The following is a 21,329-nucleotide window of genomic DNA, read 5'->3' as shown; positions in this document are numbered from 1 at the left end:
TACTTTTTATGTAGATGTCTGGTCAGGTATGTTTATGGATTTGTCCCCTTTTTTCCTTTTTTTCTTTCTCTTTCTCTTTCTCTTTCTCTTTCTCTTTCTCTTTCTCTTTCTCTTTCTCTTTCTCTTTCTCTTTCTCTTTCTCTTTCTCTCTCTTCACTTTCCAAGTTTTTCAAGATTTTCTTTAATAGCTGAGGAGAAGAGTGAACTAATTATTAGTTGCTTTTTTCATGTCCCCTGTAAATGCCATAGCAAGGAATCAGGTTATTATTTTTTGGAACATCTGTAAACATTGACCTTCAGCACTCTACCTTTATAGAAATTACAAGTAAGCCTACAAGTGGACCACTCCACAATATTTAGAAGAAAAAAATAAATTGATTTTGTGCTGTACAAATTTGTATCAGAAGGGATCTAGCTTTTAACCCCTTAATGTCAGATAACATGACATTTATGTTGTAGCTTGGCTGGTCTTGACTAGGCACAGATAAATATATCCCATCATCAATGAGTCAATAATTATATGTAAGATCTATGTATATCTATGTACATATGTATATAAGCTCCTCACTTATCAACTGTTTTTCCAGTTTGATGGCAGTCATGTAGAATCAGTGCTTGGATTGTGGCTGAGCATCAACTTGGAGCTTGCTGGGGGGAAGTATGCTCCTTCTGTTGCCCCCACAGTGCACCTTACACCAAGAGCCATTTCGGCGCTGTTGGCTGCAGTTGTGAGGTAAGGATGGTGCTAAACGGAAGAGTTCAAAGATGTTAGGTTATATTATGTTTATGTTATATAACTATTATTATTATTGGCATTAGAAATTATTATTATTGTTATTATTGTCATTATTTTTATTATTATTGCTATCGTTATTTTTATTACTATTGTTATTAGTAGTAGTAGTAATAATAATAATAATAATAATAATGATAATAATAATAATGATAATAATAATAGTAGTAGTAAAGGATATTTTTTTGTTTCTTGTCTTTCTTTTTACTTTTTTCTGAAGAGATTATGCTGTATATATTTATAGACATAGACAAGTCAGGTTCTATTTCTTTGTCATAGATACACAAACATTTAATCCCATATTCATAATGTATTCAATCCAATGTGACTCTTCCATATACGCAGAAGTGGCAGTGTCAGCATGAGGTGTTGGTGTCTCGTATTACAGACACTCACCCTATGCTGCAACTACACTCCCCAAGAACCGGCAGCACCACACCCTACCAGTGCTGATCAGTATGACCATGTAGACCTGGTGGGTATTGTGTTTTTTCTGGCAAATATTGTGTAGAAGTTGATGGTTTCGTGTCATGAAGATATTGGCATTGCTTCAGGAAAGTGCTTAAATTTATATTGAACCTTTAGTGTTCAATTCATTTTTTATTTATATAATTCATTAGAACATTTGTTAACAATTTCATGATATGTATGATTTTTGTTTACAGATAGAAGTTTTTGGAATATGTATGAATTGTTATCTCATTATCTTTGCAGACTGGAATGTCAATGAATATTGTGACTGACTCAAACTTTGTCCCAGCACTACAGAAGCTTTTGACAGGATCATGTGCCACTGGCTCTGATATGCGGAGTGATGTGGTGAGTGACTTGAATGAAATGCCTACTTTTCACCATTAAATTTGAGACTTTAGAAGTTGAGTGACATCACAACTTTAAGGAATTTCTGTTTTTTTCATCATGTAGTTAGTTTTATGTACTGGATATCTTTCTTTAGTGAAGGCAGCATTGTAGGATTATTTCAGATAATATGTATATGTGGATGATTCACAAGATTGAAGATCGTGTTGGTATTAACCCATTGGTCGCGGTTTTAATAAAATATATATACAGTCATGTGTCAGGTTTATGTTGTTTGCCCAGGTGCCATCTGTGTCTATGACCGACTCTGCCTATGCAGCAAATCATGCCATCCGCTGTCAATGGGTTAACATCCACCCTCTTCCAGGTTGGAAGCACTGTTACGGGACTCCTGGAAGACCTCCTCGTCAGGCTACGTGTGAGGTGTGATGTCATCAGTGTGACCAGTGGGCCTGGGACAACCTTGAAACATGCCCTATTGAGTCTTGTGGCTCGCCTGCTGGAGCCTCAGGGGGCCATCTCACTCGCCATGGGACCCCTAGATGCCCAGTGCTGCCTTCTGGGCACACTGCTGTCCATGCATTACGATGGTCTGGACAGAATGCATGTTCCTCTCACCATCATAGGTTCAACAGGTGGGTATCTGTGTGTGACGGTGGAAGAGACTTCATGCCAGTGTTTAGAAGGGGCTGTTTTTATCATTTGTGGGTAATGGATTAGGGATTTTTTTTTTGGGGGGGGGGGTTATTGCATTAAATAGTAAATCACGTGGGATGAATGAATGCCTGTGAATTGCAGTCTATCTAAATGCCCAACACCCCCAACAGTGATTCTGGTACACGGCCACTTGGTTTCAAGTGAAGGGATGACCTACGGGGCAAACAACCAGAATGCAACCATGCTAGGGGGACTCTTTGCCTCAGTGCTTGGATCTGATGGACGTCAGGGGCCCGCACCTTCCCGTCTGGCCCTCCTGTGTTCACTCCTCAACCTGTCTCGCAAACTAGCACAAACACCACTCGTCAATCCAGCTCAGGTAGGGATGGCCAGGCCTTGTTTGGGGTGAACTTCATTTTCTCTATTTGTGTTTTATTTTGGTTTGTTTTTGATTTCCCACATAACATTTGAGGGATTTGCAAGATCTGTTTCTAGAATTCTAAAGTAGTTTATTTAACCCATTTGCGCCGGATGAGATGCTGACACTTTTGTGTCCAAGAGTCTCGAGGCATTAGGCTTATGCGTTCAAAGACCCCGGCATTACGACCGTACAAAGCTGGAATTGCCCCGGCGTGATTGGGTTAAAATGATTCTTGAATTTTGGATATTTCCATTTTGTAAATATATTTTGATAGTCAGGTTTATGTAAATAAGCTGTTCAAAATGTATATATTTGAATTTAGAAAAAAATAGTGAAACTTTATTAGATCCATTTGCATTTTCAACAATAATTTTTACACCAACAAAATCATGACAACAACTTCAGCTTACCACAGTCAAATGTATTCATTCAACTACCACATCTCCCAGGTTCGTGTGGGAGTGGCAAACTATGAAGCCCAGGAGAGCTCTGGGGGTTCCCTGACTGACTCCAGTAAATTGGAACAGCAACGCACAGACGCCAGTTCTAGCCAGACAGATGAACACAAAGCCATGCATACGCCCCAGACTTGCTCGCACGCCGCCCCTAATAGTGTACCGTGCTTGGCGGATACAGGTAGGAGGGTGTTTCTTTCAAGTTTTTGATTTTGAAAGATTGGAAGTTTTGTTTGAAATTTAAGTATATGAGTTTTAATGCAAAGGCAAGGAAAAAAAAAAGTGTCAGTAGGAAGCTTATCAAGCCTATAGTATATGTAGTTTTTTCTAGTGCAAGTTCTCTGACATGATGGTAGGAAAAGTAAAAGAATGATCAAGAATATGAAAGATATGCATTTTAATTATTAGTCCCAATTGGTTTAAGTTTATAGATGAAGTATTATCTCAAAGATAGATAAAGAACATTAATTATCTGCATACACAGTCACCCTCCTGACCAAAACTCACACCCTGGTATTCCTTTCTCCAGTATTACAAAATGGTGAGACGATGCAGCTGCTCTTGAAGTCAGTGGCAGCATGCGAGGGCAGCAGTGTGTCCATGCTCTTGGGCACAGTGAGTGGAGAAGTTTCAGAGAAACTCTGCCTGGGGGAGACTCTGACCGATGCCCTCTACCAGCTCCTACTCACGCTCAATGCCAAGGCTACTGCGCCAGACCTCATTCTGAGACCTGTTGTGGAATTCATCACACCAGGTGTGTATGTAAATGGTGGAAATATTACAATAAGGTGTATGTTACAAAGGAAAATGATCAAGGAAATGTCCATGAAAAGGTTTGTTTCACCTCTTTCATTTATCCTTTTGCAGGTGGGTGGTGGAGTCCCCCCTCTCTGTCGGAACCAGCTCTTTGTTTCTTCACTAGGGTGCTCGACTGTCCTGCGATACTTGAGAAGTTTGCTGCACTTGGGGGCATGAAGGTATAGCATTTTTGTATGATTTATAATTTTAGTATACATTGTTGTGTGAAACGAATGGGATAGTATTTAGAAAAGATAAGTTTAAGTTGTGCATTTAATTGTGTTCATACTGCTTAAATATGGTGCACCGTCATCAAAGGGTTAAGTTTTGAAAGTATGAAAAAAAATCCAAAAGACCAAGATTAATCAGGATCCTTGCTTGCACTGGCAGATGCTGTGGGAAAACCTTGTAAGCAGCGTAGGGATGATGGGAGGTGGCAGAGGGGGCTTGGTGACGGCAGTCATGAACCACCTTGCTCCTCCTCTCCCGCCATCAACACACAACACACCCTCAAACAAGCGCAACGAGACAGTCGAGCAGAACCAGGGTCTGTATAACTTTGCTCCGCTGGCTGTAGTAACGTCGAGCAACCCTACTGCAAGACCTGCTAATGTCCTTGTGGACTCCAATCAACTGTTCCAAAGGACTAAGGTGTGTGATTCTAGGCCTTAACACTTGACTATATCTGACATTGAGTTGTTTATTTGTGTATTGATGGTTAATTTATTCTTTTTCTTAGTATAGATTTTTTCTTATGATTTCCTCAAAGATATCTCGTTTTGAGTATTTGAGTGAGAGAAATGATTGTTTCTCTATGCTCTCAGAGTGCCCCTTGGTCATACCACTTCTATCCTGATGAGAGTTGGGTGGACTTGAACCTGACTTTGCCCTGTGCTGTACTGCTGCATGAGGTCCATTTGCTACCTCACACAGTCTCCCTTGTCTGTAAGTCTCTTCTCAGTTGCTGAAGAAACTGATACTTGGAAGTTTGCAGTGTCTCTGATTGAAATCTATGTACAGTTTTCATTAATAGGAAGTTACTATTGTTGTCAGTGGGAGAGTTTGTTTTAAGATATGAGTTATAGCTGTTTGTTTGTTACAATTGATTTAATGTGATATATTTAATTTCTGTTTGTATTGTTTTGTGGTTGATATTTTTGGTTGATAATAGAATTTTTAAGTTTTAATGTAGGTTATTGCTTCTGTGTTATTTATATACATAAGATGATCAATACCCATATTTTATAGTTTCAACATTGTCATCATAAATTTAATGGTTCTTCAGCATGTCCATCAGCAGTATCAGTAGAGGTGGGTGTAGAGGGTGGATACCTGATGCCAGTGAGTGGCCCGCTGAGCACTGCAGGACTCTCTCGTGTCCGTCTCGTCCTCCCTCGGCCTGTAGTTGCCTCAATTGTCGTTGTGCGCCTCCATCGTCCACGAGACTCCTCCACCCTAGGACTGTCTCAGCTCAAACTTCTTGGAACCACAACCTTCAGGGAAGCTTCTAGAGGCATCCATGAAACAGCCATCAGTGACCACACACCCCACCGTGCAAGGTACACGTTCCTGACATGTTGCTATGTTTGGTCACATTAATGAAAAAGTGGTGATTGACATCCATTAGAATGATGCTCCTTAGAAGGAAAGGTTGCTGAAGAATTGAATATATATGTATTTTGGGAGATTTCCAGGTTACTAAATTGCTTAAACAATTTTATATCTACCCAGTGTGACCCAATTTTAAACTTCGACTAACCTTTGTCATACGTCCATATGATTTTGAAAATTGTTCTGTAGTGACAAAACTTTCTACCTTGCCAGCATGTGGTGGCTCCGCCTGATCCATCAGTGCATGTGCCGTGTGGAGGGAGGCCTGAGTGTTGGTGTGGAGGCAGGAGCATCTGTGTCAGGAGTGATGGAGGCATGTGTAACACTCCTACTGACTCCACCAGGACCACTCCACTTGGCCCCGCTGGGCTCAGCACCACTTGAGGCCACTACTCTGGCCCTTGCAGCCCTCTCGCCCCAGTTGCTTCACACCCTGATCATGACACTCCTCACACACCCTCTCTTGCGCCAGCCAGCAGGTTAGTGTGTGGCGTTGGAGGTTTTACTTTTGAACTAGGTATAAAGATGATAACTAGAACTTACATAACATGTAGTTTGATTACTCTTATACTCTAGGAACTACTTGTTGAAATTATGATAAAGCTTATTGAATTGACATACTTGTCCTTCCTCTATTTAACTTGTGTATGTACTGACAGGTGGTAACAGTTTGGACGCAGCTATAGCTCTCCTGTATGAACTCTGCGTTGGGAATAGCAGTATGGAGGGTGTAACAGTCTTGATATCGTGGCTGAACCATATTGTATTGCACCCTGCAACCCCCTCACCAGCAACTGATGACTACCACAGTCTCGGTACCTCTCAGCAGCAACAACAGCGGTCTCCACAGGAACCATGTGTAAATGGTGGTGTTAGTGCTGAGGTGTTGCATTGCATTGCAGCAGTGTTGTGGAACACACCACATGACACCACAAGCCTCATAACAGATGAGTTGTTCAGGTATGGGCTTTTTTTCTCACATATAAACACATTTTTAGGAAGGTTGTAATAGAATATCAATACAGGAACGTATTGCACTCGTTAAAGATCTTTCCTGTAACTGTATTTTGACTTTCCCTTTGTATTTTAGGCGTGTGTATGAGTGGTCAGAGAGAGTGGAAGGAGAGGTAAAGATAGGGCTGGATCACATCATGTGTTCCATGTGTCATGTGCGGCCCCAGCTTTTCACTCAGCTGCTGCTCAACATGGCAGTGTTAACTGTGATTGACAATAACCAATCAATAACTGATGACAGGTAGGTACTGGCTTTCTGTTTTTGCTGGGTTTGGTATTCCATGTTCTCCTGTATGCCCAGCTCCCATATGATATTGCTTGATCTACTACAGACCAAAAATTAACCTAACAATAACCTCTGGGGTAGCAGGACACCAATACACATATTTGTCTCCAAAAAACAGAAAAGATAGAGAAGCTGAAATTCGGGCTGCCAGGACAGATGACATGAAGGAAGGGGTGGAGGGCTCCTCAGGGGCAGTAGAAGGTCGTCTCATCCTACAGGACCCCAGTGTCATCTCCCTCACACCAGCACACCTGCAGACCTTGGCCACAGTTGCTCAGTCTCCGCAGGCAATTCACCTCATGTTGGATTCTGGATTCCCTTTGTTGCTTGTGCATGGTATTTTAGGTGAGTGTAGGAAGGGATTTCACACACCTTGTTTATGGATTTCTCATTTTATAGGAATTTTAAGCTTCCTTTGTGTTTTGTTAGTAATGGTAAATGGTAAAGAAACACTTCCAAATACAAGTTAACTTCTTATTTCAGAATGGTGCAAGACAGAAGTGTTGCACCAGGTAGAGAGTTGCACATCCTCAAGTGCTGGGGAGAGTGCAACAGACTTGGAGAAAGCAAGCGTAGCGGAGAAGTCACGCAATGCGGAAGACACCCTCTCCTCCGCCACCCCTCAGGCCCCTCCACAAATCAGGGCTGCCATTGTCCCGACGCTGAGCACGTCCCTGGTGGCTCACACTCTGCACACTCTTGCTGCACTGTGCGCTGAACCTCCAATGAAGGATTGGCTAGGCTCTGCTGAAGGATCTGTTTTCTGGTTACCACTGTTGACTGTTCTTGGTAGGTTGTGAGAGGTGGTTAGGCTCTTTTTATCTATTCTGGCTTTGTTCATTGTGACAGGAAGTGTGTACTAAATATAAATTATTTTGTTATTAACATGAGTTATTGGTATTAGTTCTGAGGTGTAAGCTATAAATCAAAAACCTTTGATGATTTGGAAGGAACATTAGGTAAAATATGCCTCCACAGGTGACCCACTAGTACGAGGCAGTGAGCCATTGATGCGAGGTTCAGGTCCCTCTGGCGGAAGCGACAGCGACTACAGCAGTGTAGAAGATGCTACAATCCATCTCATGAGGCAGTGTTGTCACAACCATCCACACAACCAAAACCTTCTGGCATCGACACTGTGCCACTTGATCCAGCGGCAGAACATTCCCCCTCCAGGTGAGAGATGGGAGGAGGTTGAGTCATCAACATTTAACCCTTCCTTATTTTTTAATTTTATTTTACTCTATTTTATTATTTATGTTTTATTTTTATTTTTATTTTATTTTATTTTATTTTATTTTTGTGTCCATAATGTAGAAATTTTAATTGATTTTTTTATTGCGCTGAGAAGGCTTTGCATAGAAATAACAGGATCTGGAAGTTGATGCAGGATTATGATACGAGAAGCTCTTGATATTCAGATGTCAATTTTGTGCACAGTATATGGTAGTTTGACTGGATTATTTAAAAAATATTTATTTTCCATGAATTAAGATTAAAAGCAAGATTGCTAATGAGGAATTCTAAATATAACTAATTATAAACCTAGCAAAGAGAATCAAAGTATTAGCAATTACAAAGAATTATATGTTCTGTGGGAAACTGATATATAGTATTTTTTCTAAATCTTCATTATTGAAAGATGTATTCATTGCTAATTAAGTAAATTATCCCCCTCCCACTCTTCCTAGGTGGAGTGAGCTACCTGCACTCCCTCTCTGGCTTCACGCGGCGTCTGGTTCTGCAACTCCTCCTGGAGACGGAACGCGTTGTGGTCCACATCAACAGCCCCCAGGGAGGCCTCTCTTCGCCCACAGGATGCAGCCTCCCCCTCCTCACGCAGCATCCCAAATTTGGGGCAGGACACAAGACCAGGCTCCTTAACCTCCCCACCACCACCACCATGTCCGATATTGTCAAAATGGTTACGGGTTAGTAGAGCTGCTTCTGTTCTATCCCTTTCGGGACTTTTTCTGGATTTAGTCCTTTATGGATTCAGATGTATTCTGGGAAATGGATAATGTTTTTGTTGAAAGAGTATAGGACGTCATCTGGATACTCTTTAGTATATTGATAGGTCAGGATTATTTAGTGTCCATCTACTTTGAAAGATACATTTGGTGTATAGTTCATTTTTTTAGGCTTGATATCAAGTTTGATACCTTTTTATCATATCTTTTTACTCTTGCATAAACAAAATGTATAAGAAATAACTTACAATTACAATTCATTGCATTACCATTTCTAAATTTCTTTATAGTTTTCAAAAATCATTATAGATAACAGTATACCTCATGTTTCCACATAGTATATACATTTATGAAGAAACAAATCAACAAACAAGACTCCACTTATTTTGATCAGCTCTGAACATTTTCCACTCTTAATTCCGTTTGACAATAGCACATTCTATGAACCAACTTGAACAAATCCTCCTTCAGACTGGTCAAGAGGTGTGCTCAGCAACTCTGGTGATCTGGAGCTGGGCAGCAGTGGAGACCGAAGGGATGCTAATGAGGTGGGTCACCTGGAGCTGGTGGACAAGCTCTCTGTTGCAGCGGGAGTCAGGGCCAAGGACAAGAGAGAGAAGAACAAAGTTAACTCGAGTATTCACAGCAGGATGTCCAAAAGAGGTCAGTCTTTTTATACTTTTTTAAAAGTTTTTATTTGGATTTGATAGAAGGTATATTATCTTTGCAAAAATTGTGTTAGAGTGCTCAGTGTATAGAATTCCTCTTTTTCTTTTCTTTCTTTTTCATTTTCTTTCTAGTGTGATTGTTACTGCATTTAGTGCAAAATAATATTTGATCTATACTATATAAAAATCTTGAATCTTCCAGCCACAGAACAGGACAGCCAGTCCAGCAAGCCAGTGACAGCCACGTCGAGTGCCTCATCATATGTCCTAGTACACGAGAGCCTAGGCAGTTCCTCGGGCCTGCCTTCCATGCTAACAGTGGCTCAGGTCATGGCTGCTCTGCGTCATGAGGGTCACCCACCTTCCTCGCACATCACGCTCACTTTAACCAATAGAAGGGACCATGCTAGAGGTAGGATTTTGTCAGAACTTTCCATTGCAATTTGCCTTTAGCAAATGGTGACGATGCATGCAATAATAGTGATGAGAATTCTATACCAAATAGAGTTGAAAACCTACAATTCAAATGTTTCTGCCAGAAGGTGAAAGTGGACGAGAGGCCCTTCTACTCTGTACGGAACCCCTACCATCCACCTTACATGTGTTTACGAGCCAAGGCGGCCTCTCGCTTCTGGCCCAGCACATGTCCCTTCTCTATCCAGACACAGGGCAGCAGGTCGGTTTACCTTTATTTTTAAGTTTGTTTTTTCAGCCATTTCAAGCCTTTTGATATATTTGTTATTTAGATTCAGTTTCTTCCTTTTAAAGTAATATAATTTGAAGAATGATGAGAGAAATGAGGAAAAGTAAGAATGTTATTTTTTTCCTTGTTTTCATATGTATTTAAACATTTTGTTATTTTGGATGCAGTAATTAGGATTAATTATCTATAGAGAGAATTTTGTTTTGGAGGATAATTATTATTTATGATATATATAAACATTTATTTTGTGTTGGGTATTTTGTACAGCCAAACAAGAGTAAGATCTGTCTATTGAACATTAAATACAGTGCTCAAGTAGATGCTAAGGCACAGTCTATCTGTAACAAGATACGGTGAAACAGAGAGTGTCCTACCTGTACTTAAAGATAATGTGTAGATAAAAACGAGTTTGGTAAATGAGGCAGAGTTACCCAATATTTGGAGGATAATTCTTCAATCTTAATAGTGTGGCTGAAATCTTCTCCTTCTCTTTCTCTTTTCCTTCTCCTTGTTCTCTTTCACTTCTCCTTTTTCTTTTTCTCTTTCTCTTCTCTTCTCTCCTTTCCTTTTCTTCTCTTCTTTTTTTCTTCTTTTCCTTCTCGTTTTCCTTCTCTTCCTCTTCCTTTCCCTCTTTTCATTCTATTTCTATTCTTCTTCATCTTCTTCATCTTCTTCATCTTCTTCTTTTCTACTTCTCCAACTCCTCCTTGTCCTTCTCATACCTCTTTTACTCTTTTTCTCTATTTCCTTCTCTTCTTTCCCCCTCTCTTCCTCCTCCTCCTCCCCCTCCTTTCTCTTCTTGATCCTCCTCATCTTTGTCCTCCTTCTTCATCCTTTCTCCTCTTCCTCCTTGTGATTCTCCTCATCTTTGTCCTCCTCCTCCTCCTCTTCCTCTTCCTCTACTACTTTCTCCTCTTACTTCTCTTTCTCCTCCTCCTCTTTCTCACCTTTTTTTTATGTCTTTTTCCTCCTCTTTCTCCTCTTCCTCCTTTTTCTCACCTTCTTTTTTGACATCTTTTTTCTCCTCTGTTTCCTCCTCCTCTTATCTCAAAAAGAGAAGTGCACTAAGTTGACCTTTTCTCCCAGTCTGTAAGGCTAATTCTTCTCTCTTTTAAAATTCATCCAGCACGTGCTTCAAATTTCTAACCTCAAACCTTTTGTTTTTTCCCCTAAATTGCTTGCAGCAGCCCAACAACACTGCGTCGGTACGAAGTGGCAACGGCGACAAGGGAGAGATTGTAGTGGAGAACGACTGGGTCAGTGTGGAGATGAATGACTATGAGGTGAACTAGTAGTTTCTATTCCCACTCGCACAGCTAATTCTTTCAGTACTTTTTAATTTTTTCTAATTTAACACTTATGAATCGACTTCCCCGGGTATGATTTTTGACTCTCCTTTTCTCATTTTCTGGGGGACTTGTGGTCTAGACTTCTTGGTCATGATGCTGGAGTGGTTTTGTGGATATGATAATTTATATGTGAACAGCCTCTAGTTAGTGGGATTTTGATTTTGATTTTTAGGGGAAGAGGTCTTGTTGTTTTTTATGGTGAGAAAATGTTTGGAAGATCTTTGGTAACTGCTTGATGAGTAGGATTAAATTAGTATAAAAGAATGAATTGCCATTTTAGTTAATTTCACTCTTATATTTTTATTTATTATTATTATTTTTTTTCAATTTAAAGAAGAAAGTATTTTAGTAAGTCCAGTACATAAGTGTTACAGCAGTGTCCCGTTACTTTCAAGTGAGTGCATAGTAAAAATAGCCCACAAGTACTGAAAAAGATTAGTTTTGCAAGATGTATACTTATCCTCTGAATATATGGACAAACATCAAGCCACCAAGCAGTACATCAGCATGCATTTATTTCAATACAGTGTGTTTTTCCGATACTTCCACAGTCTGCGAATGTGTTTGACTACCTGGTGATGGGAGGAGGGAGTGGGGGTTCCCCAGGACCCATGGGAGGGGGCACAGTCAGCCTGTTGACACTGCCCTCCATCCCTCCCCATGCTCTTGGGGCCTTCACCCTCTTCCTGCGGCTCCCCGGCTACGCAGAGACGCTTCTCAAAGACACCCACAAGGCTTGCTGTCTGCTCAGACTTGCCCTGGGGGTAACAGATGATGGGGATGGAGGTAGGTGACAATGTCTGGGGTTTGAGAAATATGTTGTATTACATTTATTAGATTTTTTATACCCTGTTGTTATAATGTTCTGTACATTGATTCATTTTTTAGTCTGGTAAGAGCATTACCAGAAGAAAATCTTAAAAGTACAAGAAAAATTTATCAGTGTTATTTCTACCCTCTTAGGAGACATTGTGGGTTCAGGGGTAGGTGGTTCCCTTGCAACGATGCCCTTCCAGGTGCTGGAGTCGCTGCTCGAGGCCACACCTCTCACAACAGATGATGGACTCCTTCTGAGACGCATGTGCCTGGAATCGGGAGCTCTGCATCTGATTCTGGCCTGCCTCGCTGCTCTCTCTCACCAGGACACCCCTGAGGTTGTCTCTTCCCTCTATCACCAGGTATTATGGGTGGTCTTTGGTGGCAGGTCTGGGTACCCTTGTTTAACTCGTTGATGCCAGGATCATGCAGTGTCCACCATGGTTTTGTTTTATTTAGTTAGTTATTTTTATTTAATATTGTTTTTGATGATGAAGTGCTTGTGGATCTATCTGTATTTGAAAAAAAAAATTACTAGCTAAATAAAACCATAGTGCATAGTACATATATGCTTGCATTACTGGCATCAATGGGGTAATGTGAATTAGGAAATCTAATATGATTTGTTATGTATCCAGCACCATGTGTAAAGAAAAATTCTGTTGTTGTTGATGTTTATCATTTTATTTGATGGTATGTCTTCTATATATTTCATGTTAAGTGGAAGCCTCACTATGTGATACCCACACCCTAAAAAAAAAGAAAAAATGGTAAATGGAAGATTTTAAATTGGAATTTTCTCATTCTTGTACACTTACTGTTTCCTCTTTCTTTCATCTAACAAAAGATATCAACCAGTATTTGACACTCATATCCCCATTCTCAGTAGCCCACTCTAAATGTAAACACACCCCCACAGAACGTTCCGATTGGTTTGGTGGTGGCAACGACGCGTGCCACGTGTGTCGATTCCCGTGAGACCATTGGCATGCACCGGGGAGAGGGAGACCGATGCCATTACTGGGCTAAGGGTACAGGCTTCGGCACGGGCAGTACCACACAGAGTTGGGATGTGGAACAGGCTCTCGTGAGGCAGAAAGTAGAAGAGGAACATGTGGTCTGGCTTGTGCGATTGCTAGCCCAGTACATCAATCCAGGCAAGTTATTTATAAAGGGTTTGTGTTTTATGGGATCTCAAAGCTTTCAAGATCTAGAGAAGTTGAAATTAAACCTCTTAATTCTAATTTGGAAGTTTAAAGGCACATAAGAAATCTGATTAGTCTCCCAAGGTTAGCTTCTCATCCTAAATAAATTTCCCTAACCAGGTGACATCTTGCCGCCTGAACTGCAGCAACACTCCAATGGTGGAACGGCAGGTGGCAGTGCGGCGGAAGGTCAGAGTGACAGCACCCCTCTCCTTCCCCCTCTGTCCCCCCCATCCCATGCCCCTCCACCCTTGCCACCAGCCCTCCTACACCTCTTCCAGAATTCAGGGCTCATCACCACCATAGCCTCCAACCTCAGCAATGACTCGGGTAAGTCTACCAGATGATAGTTGAGGGTAACTGCTTGTGTTATTCTGATGTGTCAATTGACTATTTCTGCATTGCATCTTTTCTTTTTGTCTTTTTTATTATTGATTTTTGTTTTCTCTCTCTATCTGTAAAAGTACTGGATATGTCTCGGCACGTCCCTCTGTACCGAGCTTTACTGGCCCTTGTGAGAGGCCTCTCTGTCACCCCAGGCTTGGCTCCCCTGCTCTTGACACCCCAGACCTCGGCTCCAACCAATGGAGGAGGCGGCGACACTACCTCGTTACCATGTGTGCCAGCACTGTTGGAAAAGATGAAGACCACTGTCAACACCTACATGGCCAAGCTGCGGTGGAAGTCCTCCAAGGCTGGTGGCAACAACAACGGAAATGGTGGCAATGGCAACGCCAACGGTGGGAACAACAACAACAACAGCAGCAGCCTAACAGATGATGCTGAGCAGGAAGAAGGGCTGTCGCTCATTGTGCCAGACATTCAGAACACGGCCGTGGTGGTCAAGGTGAGATTTATTCATGCTCATGGATTTTGGTTCAGCCACTCGTAACATGTACCTTGCTACCCATTTTTGTGTTTCTTGTGGATTGAGCAACTGATGGTCTCCTGCAGGTTTGCACCGACCGGCTGCAGCAGGAGTTGGACAGAGAAGACCAGCCAGATGGTGGGGCAGCAGCACAGCCAGTATCGTCACAGTCCTTAATGGAGGTCTATTTGGCAGGCCTTAAGCCTCTGCAGTTTGGTACGTATAAAAAAAAAAAGAAGATAAAAACAGAAGATTTAATATCCTCTTTGACTTTGATGGAACAAGCAGCTACATGGTTGCAGGGATCATGATGATTATGAGTTAAATATTTTTACTGATAAATCTTTAACAATTCTTTACATCTGCAATTGGAAAATATTTACAGACACGTATGAGATGTTGGTTGAAGACTCCGAGAGAGGAATAAGATTTGTCGTGCCTCACCACTATGAAGGGTCAGTGAGAGGTGCAGGTGACCTGTGCACTTCTCGCAGAATGAAGAGACTGGCGCAGGAAGCTGTCACACTCTCAACATCACTGCCCTTGTCATATTCATCATCAGTCTTTGTTAGGACTGACCTGGACAGATTAGATATCATGAAGGTACGTCCATGCATTTATTCCAGGTTTCCATCCAGGATTTTAATAGGAATTATTTTTTATGCACTAGTGCAGAAGTCTGGTACATGCAGTTGTTTGGTCATGAAAAGTCAAATAACAGGTAATTTTGAGATAAATTTGAATACTACTAGCTCTAGCTATAAATTTGTATGAAGAGTACTGGATGACCTTTTGTTTTGTTTAAACTTCTTATGAGAATGTCATATTTTAAAATTGAAGGTGACAAAATATATGAGTAAAACACTTTGTTTTTGATGGTATCTCTCCCACATTAACCTGCAGGTACTCATCACTGGGCCAGAAGACACTCCTTATGCCAATGGCTGTTTCGAGTTTGATGTTTACTTCCCAGTCGATTACCCAACATCACCACTGCACATTAATCTTCAAACCACAGGAGAAGGACGCGTAAGTCAGCTCTCCTAGGCATAAGAGTTTTTGTTTTTTTCCTCTTTTTACTGTTGATATTGATAATATATATATATTTTTTAAGGTGTATACAAATGTAAGATTTGTTGGGCTGTTCATTACTAAGCAGGTTAGTGATTTTCTTTGTGCCAGTAAGGATTCAGTGATTATGAAGAGTACATAATTTGAGGTAAATAAGAATCTTGTCAAGGTAAATAGACTTTTCCATGATTCAAGACTTCATGTTCGATTCACCTTTCCATTACAGGTTGTTCCGCAATTTCTGTTCAGCATTTTTCTTCTTATTCTTTTCCTCCTCCTTCTCCTTCTCCTTCTCCTTCTCCTTCTCCCCCTTCTCCTCCTTCTCCTTCTCCTGCTCCTTCTTCTCCTCCTTCTTCTCCTCCTCCTCCTCCTCCTCCTCCTCCTCCTCCTCCTCCAGATTTTAATTACATTGTAAGACTCTTTCTTTAAAATTGTTACTCAAATAGCTTCCCGTCAAACAGTCTTGCAGACATGCAGCCGTTAAGCCTTTCCTCTGCCAACAGGTGCGATTTAACCCCAACCTGTATCAGGATGGGAAGGTGTGCCTGAGCATCCTCAATACCTGGCATGGCCGCCCGGAGGAGAAGTGGAACCCACAGACCTCATCGCTCTTGCAGGTGGGGAAGACGACACAGTTTACTCTTATTATGTGACTGCCAGAGATCGTAGTAGATGTTCTAGTAGTGATAGACAATTTATTTTGACGTATTAGCATTTGTGATTATATAAAAAGTTACGTAATTTTATCACAGTTTGTTCAAAAGTGTGTATTTATATAATGACCAGCATCTGTGCTTCAGTAGAAACTATGTAATGAACATGAAACAGATGATTGATTCACTAATGTTGATGAATATTAGTCATTTTAATATTAGATAGACCTAATTAGAACTAATGAAGGCAATATGCAACATCAGTATTTTCATCAGGCTAAAGGTAACAGTGCAATACCCCTAGAATGATGTATTTTTGATATATCAAAATTTAGAAAAACATGTTTTGTTTATAAAGATCTGTAATGAAAAAGGATTGAACCAAAACATGAATATAATATTTATTGGCACTCTATTGCTTTGAACGATAATGGATAGTTTAGACTGATGGATGCATGGTTGAGGGAGTTGTTTACATGTGTAATATTACAAGAATTATCCACAAGAGAGTAATGTTGCCTCTTTCTTTCTCCAGGTGTTGGTCTCCATCCAGTCCCTCATCTTTGTGAGTGAGCCGTACTTCAATGAGCCAGGATATGAGAGGTCAAGAGGCACGCCAGCTGCAATGCAAAATTCAAGGGAATACGATGCAAACATACGTGCAGCGACAGTCAGATGGGCCATGCTAAACCAGCTGAGGAACCCATCGCCATGCTTCAAGGAGGTATAGGCTTCCTTTCTTTTTTTCTACACCTATATCATGTCCTTTTCTTTCTCTCTCATATTCTCCTCCTCCTTTTCCTTCTTCTCCTCCTCCTCCTCCTCCTCCTCCTCCTCCTCCTCCTCCTCCTCCTCCTCCTCCTCCTTCTTCTCCTCCTTTCCCTCCCCCTCCTTCTTCTCCTCCTTTCCCTCCCCCTCCTCCTCCTCCTCCTCCTTTCCCTCCTCCTCCTCCTCCTTTCCCTCCTCCTCTTCCTCCTTTCCCTCCTCCTCCTCCTCCTCCTCCTCCTCCTCCTCCTCCTCCTCCTCCTCCTCCTTTCCCTCCTCCTTCTCCCTCCTCCTCCTCCTCCTCCTCCTCCTCCTCCTCCTTTCCCTCCTCCTTTCCCTCCTCCTCCTTTCCCTCCTCTTCCTCCTCCCCTTCCCCCCCTTTCCCTCCTTTCCCTCTTCCTCCTCCTTTCCCTCCTCATCATCATCATATTCCTCCTCCTCCTCCTTTCCCTCCTCCCCCTCCTCTTCCCCCTCCTCCCCCTCCTCTTCCCCCTCCTTTCCCTCTTCCTCCTCCTTTCCCTCTTCTTTCTACTTTCCCTCTTCCTCCTCCTCATCATATCCCTCCTCCTCCTCCTCCTCCTCCTCCTTTCCCTCCCCCTCCTCCTCCTCCTCCTCCTCCTCCTCCTCCTCCTCCTCCTCCTCCTCCTCCTCCTCCTCCTCCTTTCCCTCCTCCTCATCATCATATTCCTCCTCCTCCTCCTCCTCTTCCTCTTCCTCTTCCTTTCCCTCATCATCATCATCATCATAATCATATTCCTTCTTCTACTCCTCCTCATATTCCTTCTCCTCCTCCTCCTCCTCCTCCTCCTCCTCCTCCTCCTCCTCCCCTTCCTCTTCTGTTCAAATGATGATATTTCAGACCCAGTTCATAGCAAACTTCAGTATGAGAAATGCTTGACTACCTTTTAAATGTACAATTAAATTGCACTAAAGTTAATGATAGATAATTGACTTACAATCTTGAATAAATAGTGCTACAATGCAAAGACTAGACAAAATGTAATCATCACTTTTATTTGTAATATTAGTCATAAACATAAATTTTAAACAGTATTCCCTAACCAATGGGATCATTTTTTTCCCCAGGTAATTGAACGTCACTTCTGGCTCAAGCACAAAGAAATTCTGGAACAAATAGAAGCTTGGATCGCAGACATGGAAACTCTGAGTGAAAATCGAAGAGCAGGGAAAAACATAGCCCACAATACTGTGGGTTTGAAGGTAATCTTTTCATCTGGTGATGTTTTTTTCTTTCCCTTTTTTAATTATGCAGTGTAAGTTTGTCTTTCTTGAGTTTCATAAGAGATATGTAAAGGAAATGGTAAGGTTACTGTGGTTGCAAATGTTCTTTTCAAGAGTTTATTATATTGATTCTTTTAATGCAATGCTGGACTGCATCCCATTGCAGAAAAACTTCCAACTGCTGAAGGAGGAGTTCAGGAAGATGAGTCCCCCACCAGGCCTTGAGGGCGTCCCGTTGACTCCCAGCCTCATCAACTCCTGCAGCAGGTCTCCAGCACAGCAGCCGAGAGATGCCAACACACCGGAGAAGGAGAGAGAAGGTGCACAAGGAGAGTCGGAAAAAGAAATTAGAGGTGCGGCAGGAGGGCAAGCTGGCGGCCCTGTCCGCACGCGGATAAGAAAAACCTCAAGAGCCAACTTGTTCATGGGTAAACCACAAAGTGACGCCAACAAGCATGGTGGTCATAGTTCGGGCATCCCTGTGAGCAAAGTTGGTAGCAACAGTTCCAGTGGTAGCAGTAGCAGCACGGCAGTCAGTAGCACAACAGTGAAGTCCCTCCAATACGGGGCCTCAGATCAGGAGGTAGCGGAGGGTGGCCTTGCACTACTGTCTTTGGGGGAACAGCAACCCGTTTCCTTAATGCCAGAGCTCGTCCAGGCCACCAAAACCACCACATGCCAGAGTGCAGACAGTAGTAAGATTGATGGTGAGGTAGATGAGGTGGAAGATGAAGTCTGCAACCATGTGAATCATTCTAGTTCCTCAGTCAAAAATGCTACACCAGAGTCACCTAGTTCACATAATACATCAGCGGGAATGCCCTGCTAGCATCACGCACTTTTGTGTTTTTTTCCTTTAGAGCCCAAGACCAATCTTGCCTGAACTATTCTGGTGCACACATTATTTTGATCCAAAGTTAAGCCACTTTGTGATATCCAAGACTCAGAAAATGTAAGAATCAACATAATGTGATTTCTACCCCTTTTATTTCCCCAGAGCTCCAGTGACAAGTTTTCAGTACATTCCAATGGTTGGTTTGGTTACTTGTCAGTTACAAAGTGGAGCTAGTTTGTGTAAGCCTATCATGGTGAAACTTTGTCATGAACAGGACATGCAGGAAGAAAACCCTTCATGATAACTCTGTGATTGAATTATTTATAGTCATAAAACTCAGTGAATGGATGACGTGTTGCGGTTTATTGAGTTCTGATACTGTCACAAGTACTTCCACGTACTGCGCATTTAGGATCTGACCACAGTACGACCTGCTTGCAAGCACTGCAAAACTTACCATATTTTGTTGTGACTGACTGAACTGGATACACAATTATTTAGCAATTGTCTGCATGACTTGTGTTTGCTAGTCAATGTGTGAATTGTGTTCAGTGTGACTAATTGTATCTTTTCAGTTTCATACTGTAATTCACTAACACATAAGAAACATGTGGATATGAGCTGTACAAATTATTTCTTATTGCCTAATTGTGATGTGCATAGTGTATGAGAATGGCGGCAAGTATGATTTTTACGATCAGTGTGCGCTCACTGCTGTTTAGTCTGATACAGCGAGTTGCGGTTTATAGAAATCACAAACGGTGAAAAAAACATGCCTTCTGAGTGTGACTTGTAGAACGTGATTGTTTGATTTGTTTATATAATTTCTTGTCTAGCTCTCAGGTACTGGATATTCATCATGCCTTCATTGAAGTGGTCATCTAGGGAAGTGTTGCATGGATGCTGCAAGGGATGACCAGCTCTGCATATCGTGATCCATAGGGAGAATTTGTAAATTAAAGGAAAGAAATTCTTATTCACTTGGTATAGCTTATCATAGTTTTGTAAATATATCTAAATGTCAACAATAAGTTAGCAAAGTAAAAAGAGTACATTCTTGTACTTTTGTTGTTTTTTTTGTTTTTTTTTTGTTTTTGGATGAGAATTATTCCTATTTGATGTCATTATTATGGCAAGAATGCCATTGCAAAGGGTTGATTGTAAATTAAAGCAAATTGTTAAATAATTGACATCAGATGATTAATTAAATCACTAAATACTGTTTCTTATTTTAACATCACCTCTTTTCATAAAGTAAGTCGAAGGCCATATATGCAAAGTAATTATATCTATGAGAAAATTCCTTTTTAACATGTGATGTTTGAACCTACAGATGTATTGCAAAGAAAAAAAAAATATATATGTATCTTTATCACCTTGCACATTGTCACCTAATTCATGGAAGCTGGAAGAGTCTTTAGGAAAGAGTTCCATAATAATAAAAAGGAAAACTTCATAGCAAATACTGTCAACATATTGTACATATGTTAGAATGCAAACTTAGATGCAGAATTTAAAGCTACATCAAGTGTTGCATCTTGATAAACATGCTTATGCTATCATTATGTATATGATTTTTGAAGTTATTCTGTATTCTACCTTATCCCAACTGTAACCATATTTATATTTTTAAACAAGTGAACCCCAGAGCAGAACTCTCCTTTGACAGAGCCTTCATAAACAAAAAAATATTTTGTGAAACTGCATTGAGTGTTCACAAAGTTTGCAGTTCCTGAATAGTATTAGTTAAGCATTCATGTGTAGGACGAAACCAACTTGCAGAAAGGAATAGAAATGAAAATAAAGAAAAATTATAGACGTTTTTCCAGTGCCAGAATGGAGGAGAAATGTGGATGATAAGAAATGCAGCTTTCACAATAATTGGTTTCCTAAAAGAAAACCAAAAAACCCTATACTCATTAACACAGCTAATGAGGCTAAATTTGGCAATTTAAGATTTGTGCCTTTCTTTCACATTTGAAGCACAAGCTTTACCCCTCCCCATCAGACAACAGACTTTTGTTTTCTTTTTTTATAGGAAGCATAGATTGAATAAATCACAAAGATGATGAATGTCTTGCTATTTCTTTATTTGTATTATTACACATTTCTAGACTAGTTTTGTGTTTCCCACAGGAGGTGAGAAAAAACAATCTACTTGTATATATATTTGTTTATTATTATTAGTGTATGTGAAAAGTTTTGGGTTATCCAAGGAAGGGGAAATTGGTTAAAAAAAAAAAAGAGATAAAACAACTTTAGTTCTTTCTCCAAAGAAACACGGGAGGAACTTTTTAAAACAAATATACCATTCGTGGGTATACTATGAA

At 41.0% G+C, this 21,329-nt stretch overlaps 1 protein-coding gene across 11 annotated transcripts in view; it reads left to right on the top strand.

Annotated features, from left to right (window-relative positions):
- Bruce (BIR repeat containing ubiquitin-conjugating enzyme) overlaps nucleotides 1–20,646 on the top strand; it is a 92,257-nt gene extending 71,611 nt beyond the window's left edge. For 8 of the 11 annotated variants that reach the window (XM_086543440.1, XM_086543446.1, XM_086543443.1 and 5 more), the window contains 34 exons: nucleotides 588–733; nucleotides 1,139–1,268; nucleotides 1,508–1,612; nucleotides 1,980–2,247; nucleotides 2,440–2,648; nucleotides 3,140–3,326; nucleotides 3,675–3,899; nucleotides 4,013–4,122; nucleotides 4,334–4,594; nucleotides 4,768–4,888; nucleotides 5,229–5,502; nucleotides 5,768–6,033; nucleotides 6,214–6,514; nucleotides 6,645–6,809; nucleotides 6,973–7,199; nucleotides 7,338–7,643; nucleotides 7,833–8,030; nucleotides 8,546–8,785; nucleotides 9,296–9,487; nucleotides 9,695–9,904; nucleotides 10,032–10,168; nucleotides 11,380–11,478; nucleotides 12,096–12,330; nucleotides 12,508–12,722; nucleotides 13,280–13,517; nucleotides 13,686–13,895; nucleotides 14,030–14,412; nucleotides 14,520–14,649; nucleotides 14,819–15,036; nucleotides 15,337–15,462; nucleotides 16,008–16,121; nucleotides 16,693–16,881; nucleotides 18,009–18,143; nucleotides 18,331–20,646. In XM_086543440.1, coding sequence (XP_086399566.1) covers nucleotides 588–733; nucleotides 1,139–1,268; nucleotides 1,508–1,612; nucleotides 1,980–2,247; nucleotides 2,440–2,648; nucleotides 3,140–3,326; nucleotides 3,675–3,899; nucleotides 4,013–4,122; nucleotides 4,334–4,594; nucleotides 4,768–4,888; nucleotides 5,229–5,502; nucleotides 5,768–6,033; nucleotides 6,214–6,514; nucleotides 6,645–6,809; nucleotides 6,973–7,199; nucleotides 7,338–7,643; nucleotides 7,833–8,030; nucleotides 8,546–8,785; nucleotides 9,296–9,487; nucleotides 9,695–9,904; nucleotides 10,032–10,168; nucleotides 11,380–11,478; nucleotides 12,096–12,330; nucleotides 12,508–12,722; nucleotides 13,280–13,517; nucleotides 13,686–13,895; nucleotides 14,030–14,412; nucleotides 14,520–14,649; nucleotides 14,819–15,036; nucleotides 15,337–15,462; nucleotides 16,008–16,121; nucleotides 16,693–16,881; nucleotides 18,009–18,143; nucleotides 18,331–18,993 — 7,233 coding nt within the window. In that variant the 3' untranslated portion in view covers nucleotides 18,994–20,646. The remainder of the gene's footprint in view (nucleotides 1–587; nucleotides 734–1,138; nucleotides 1,269–1,507; nucleotides 1,613–1,979; nucleotides 2,248–2,439; nucleotides 2,649–3,139; nucleotides 3,327–3,674; nucleotides 3,900–4,012; nucleotides 4,123–4,333; nucleotides 4,595–4,767; nucleotides 4,889–5,228; nucleotides 5,503–5,767; nucleotides 6,034–6,213; nucleotides 6,515–6,644; nucleotides 6,810–6,972; nucleotides 7,200–7,337; nucleotides 7,644–7,832; nucleotides 8,031–8,545; nucleotides 8,786–9,295; nucleotides 9,488–9,694; nucleotides 9,905–10,031; nucleotides 10,169–11,379; nucleotides 11,479–12,095; nucleotides 12,331–12,507; nucleotides 12,723–13,279; nucleotides 13,518–13,685; nucleotides 13,896–14,029; nucleotides 14,413–14,519; nucleotides 14,650–14,818; nucleotides 15,037–15,336; nucleotides 15,463–16,007; nucleotides 16,122–16,692; nucleotides 16,882–18,008; nucleotides 18,144–18,330) is intronic. The other 3 variants (XM_086543441.1, XM_086543439.1, XM_086543438.1) reach the window with 3 other exon arrangements.
- The last annotated feature ends 683 nt before the right edge of the window (nucleotides 20,647–21,329 follow it).

Source organism: Penaeus japonicus, unplaced genomic scaffold (genome assembly GCF_977035675.1).
Source record: "Penaeus japonicus unplaced genomic scaffold, GWHDUDI00000001_assembly GWHDUDI00000013, whole genome shotgun sequence".
Lineage (NCBI taxonomy): Eukaryota > Metazoa > Arthropoda > Malacostraca > Decapoda > Penaeidae > Penaeus > Penaeus japonicus.
The sequence above is the reverse complement of the archived record's forward strand: the minus strand, read 5'-3'. Positions and strand labels throughout refer to the sequence as shown.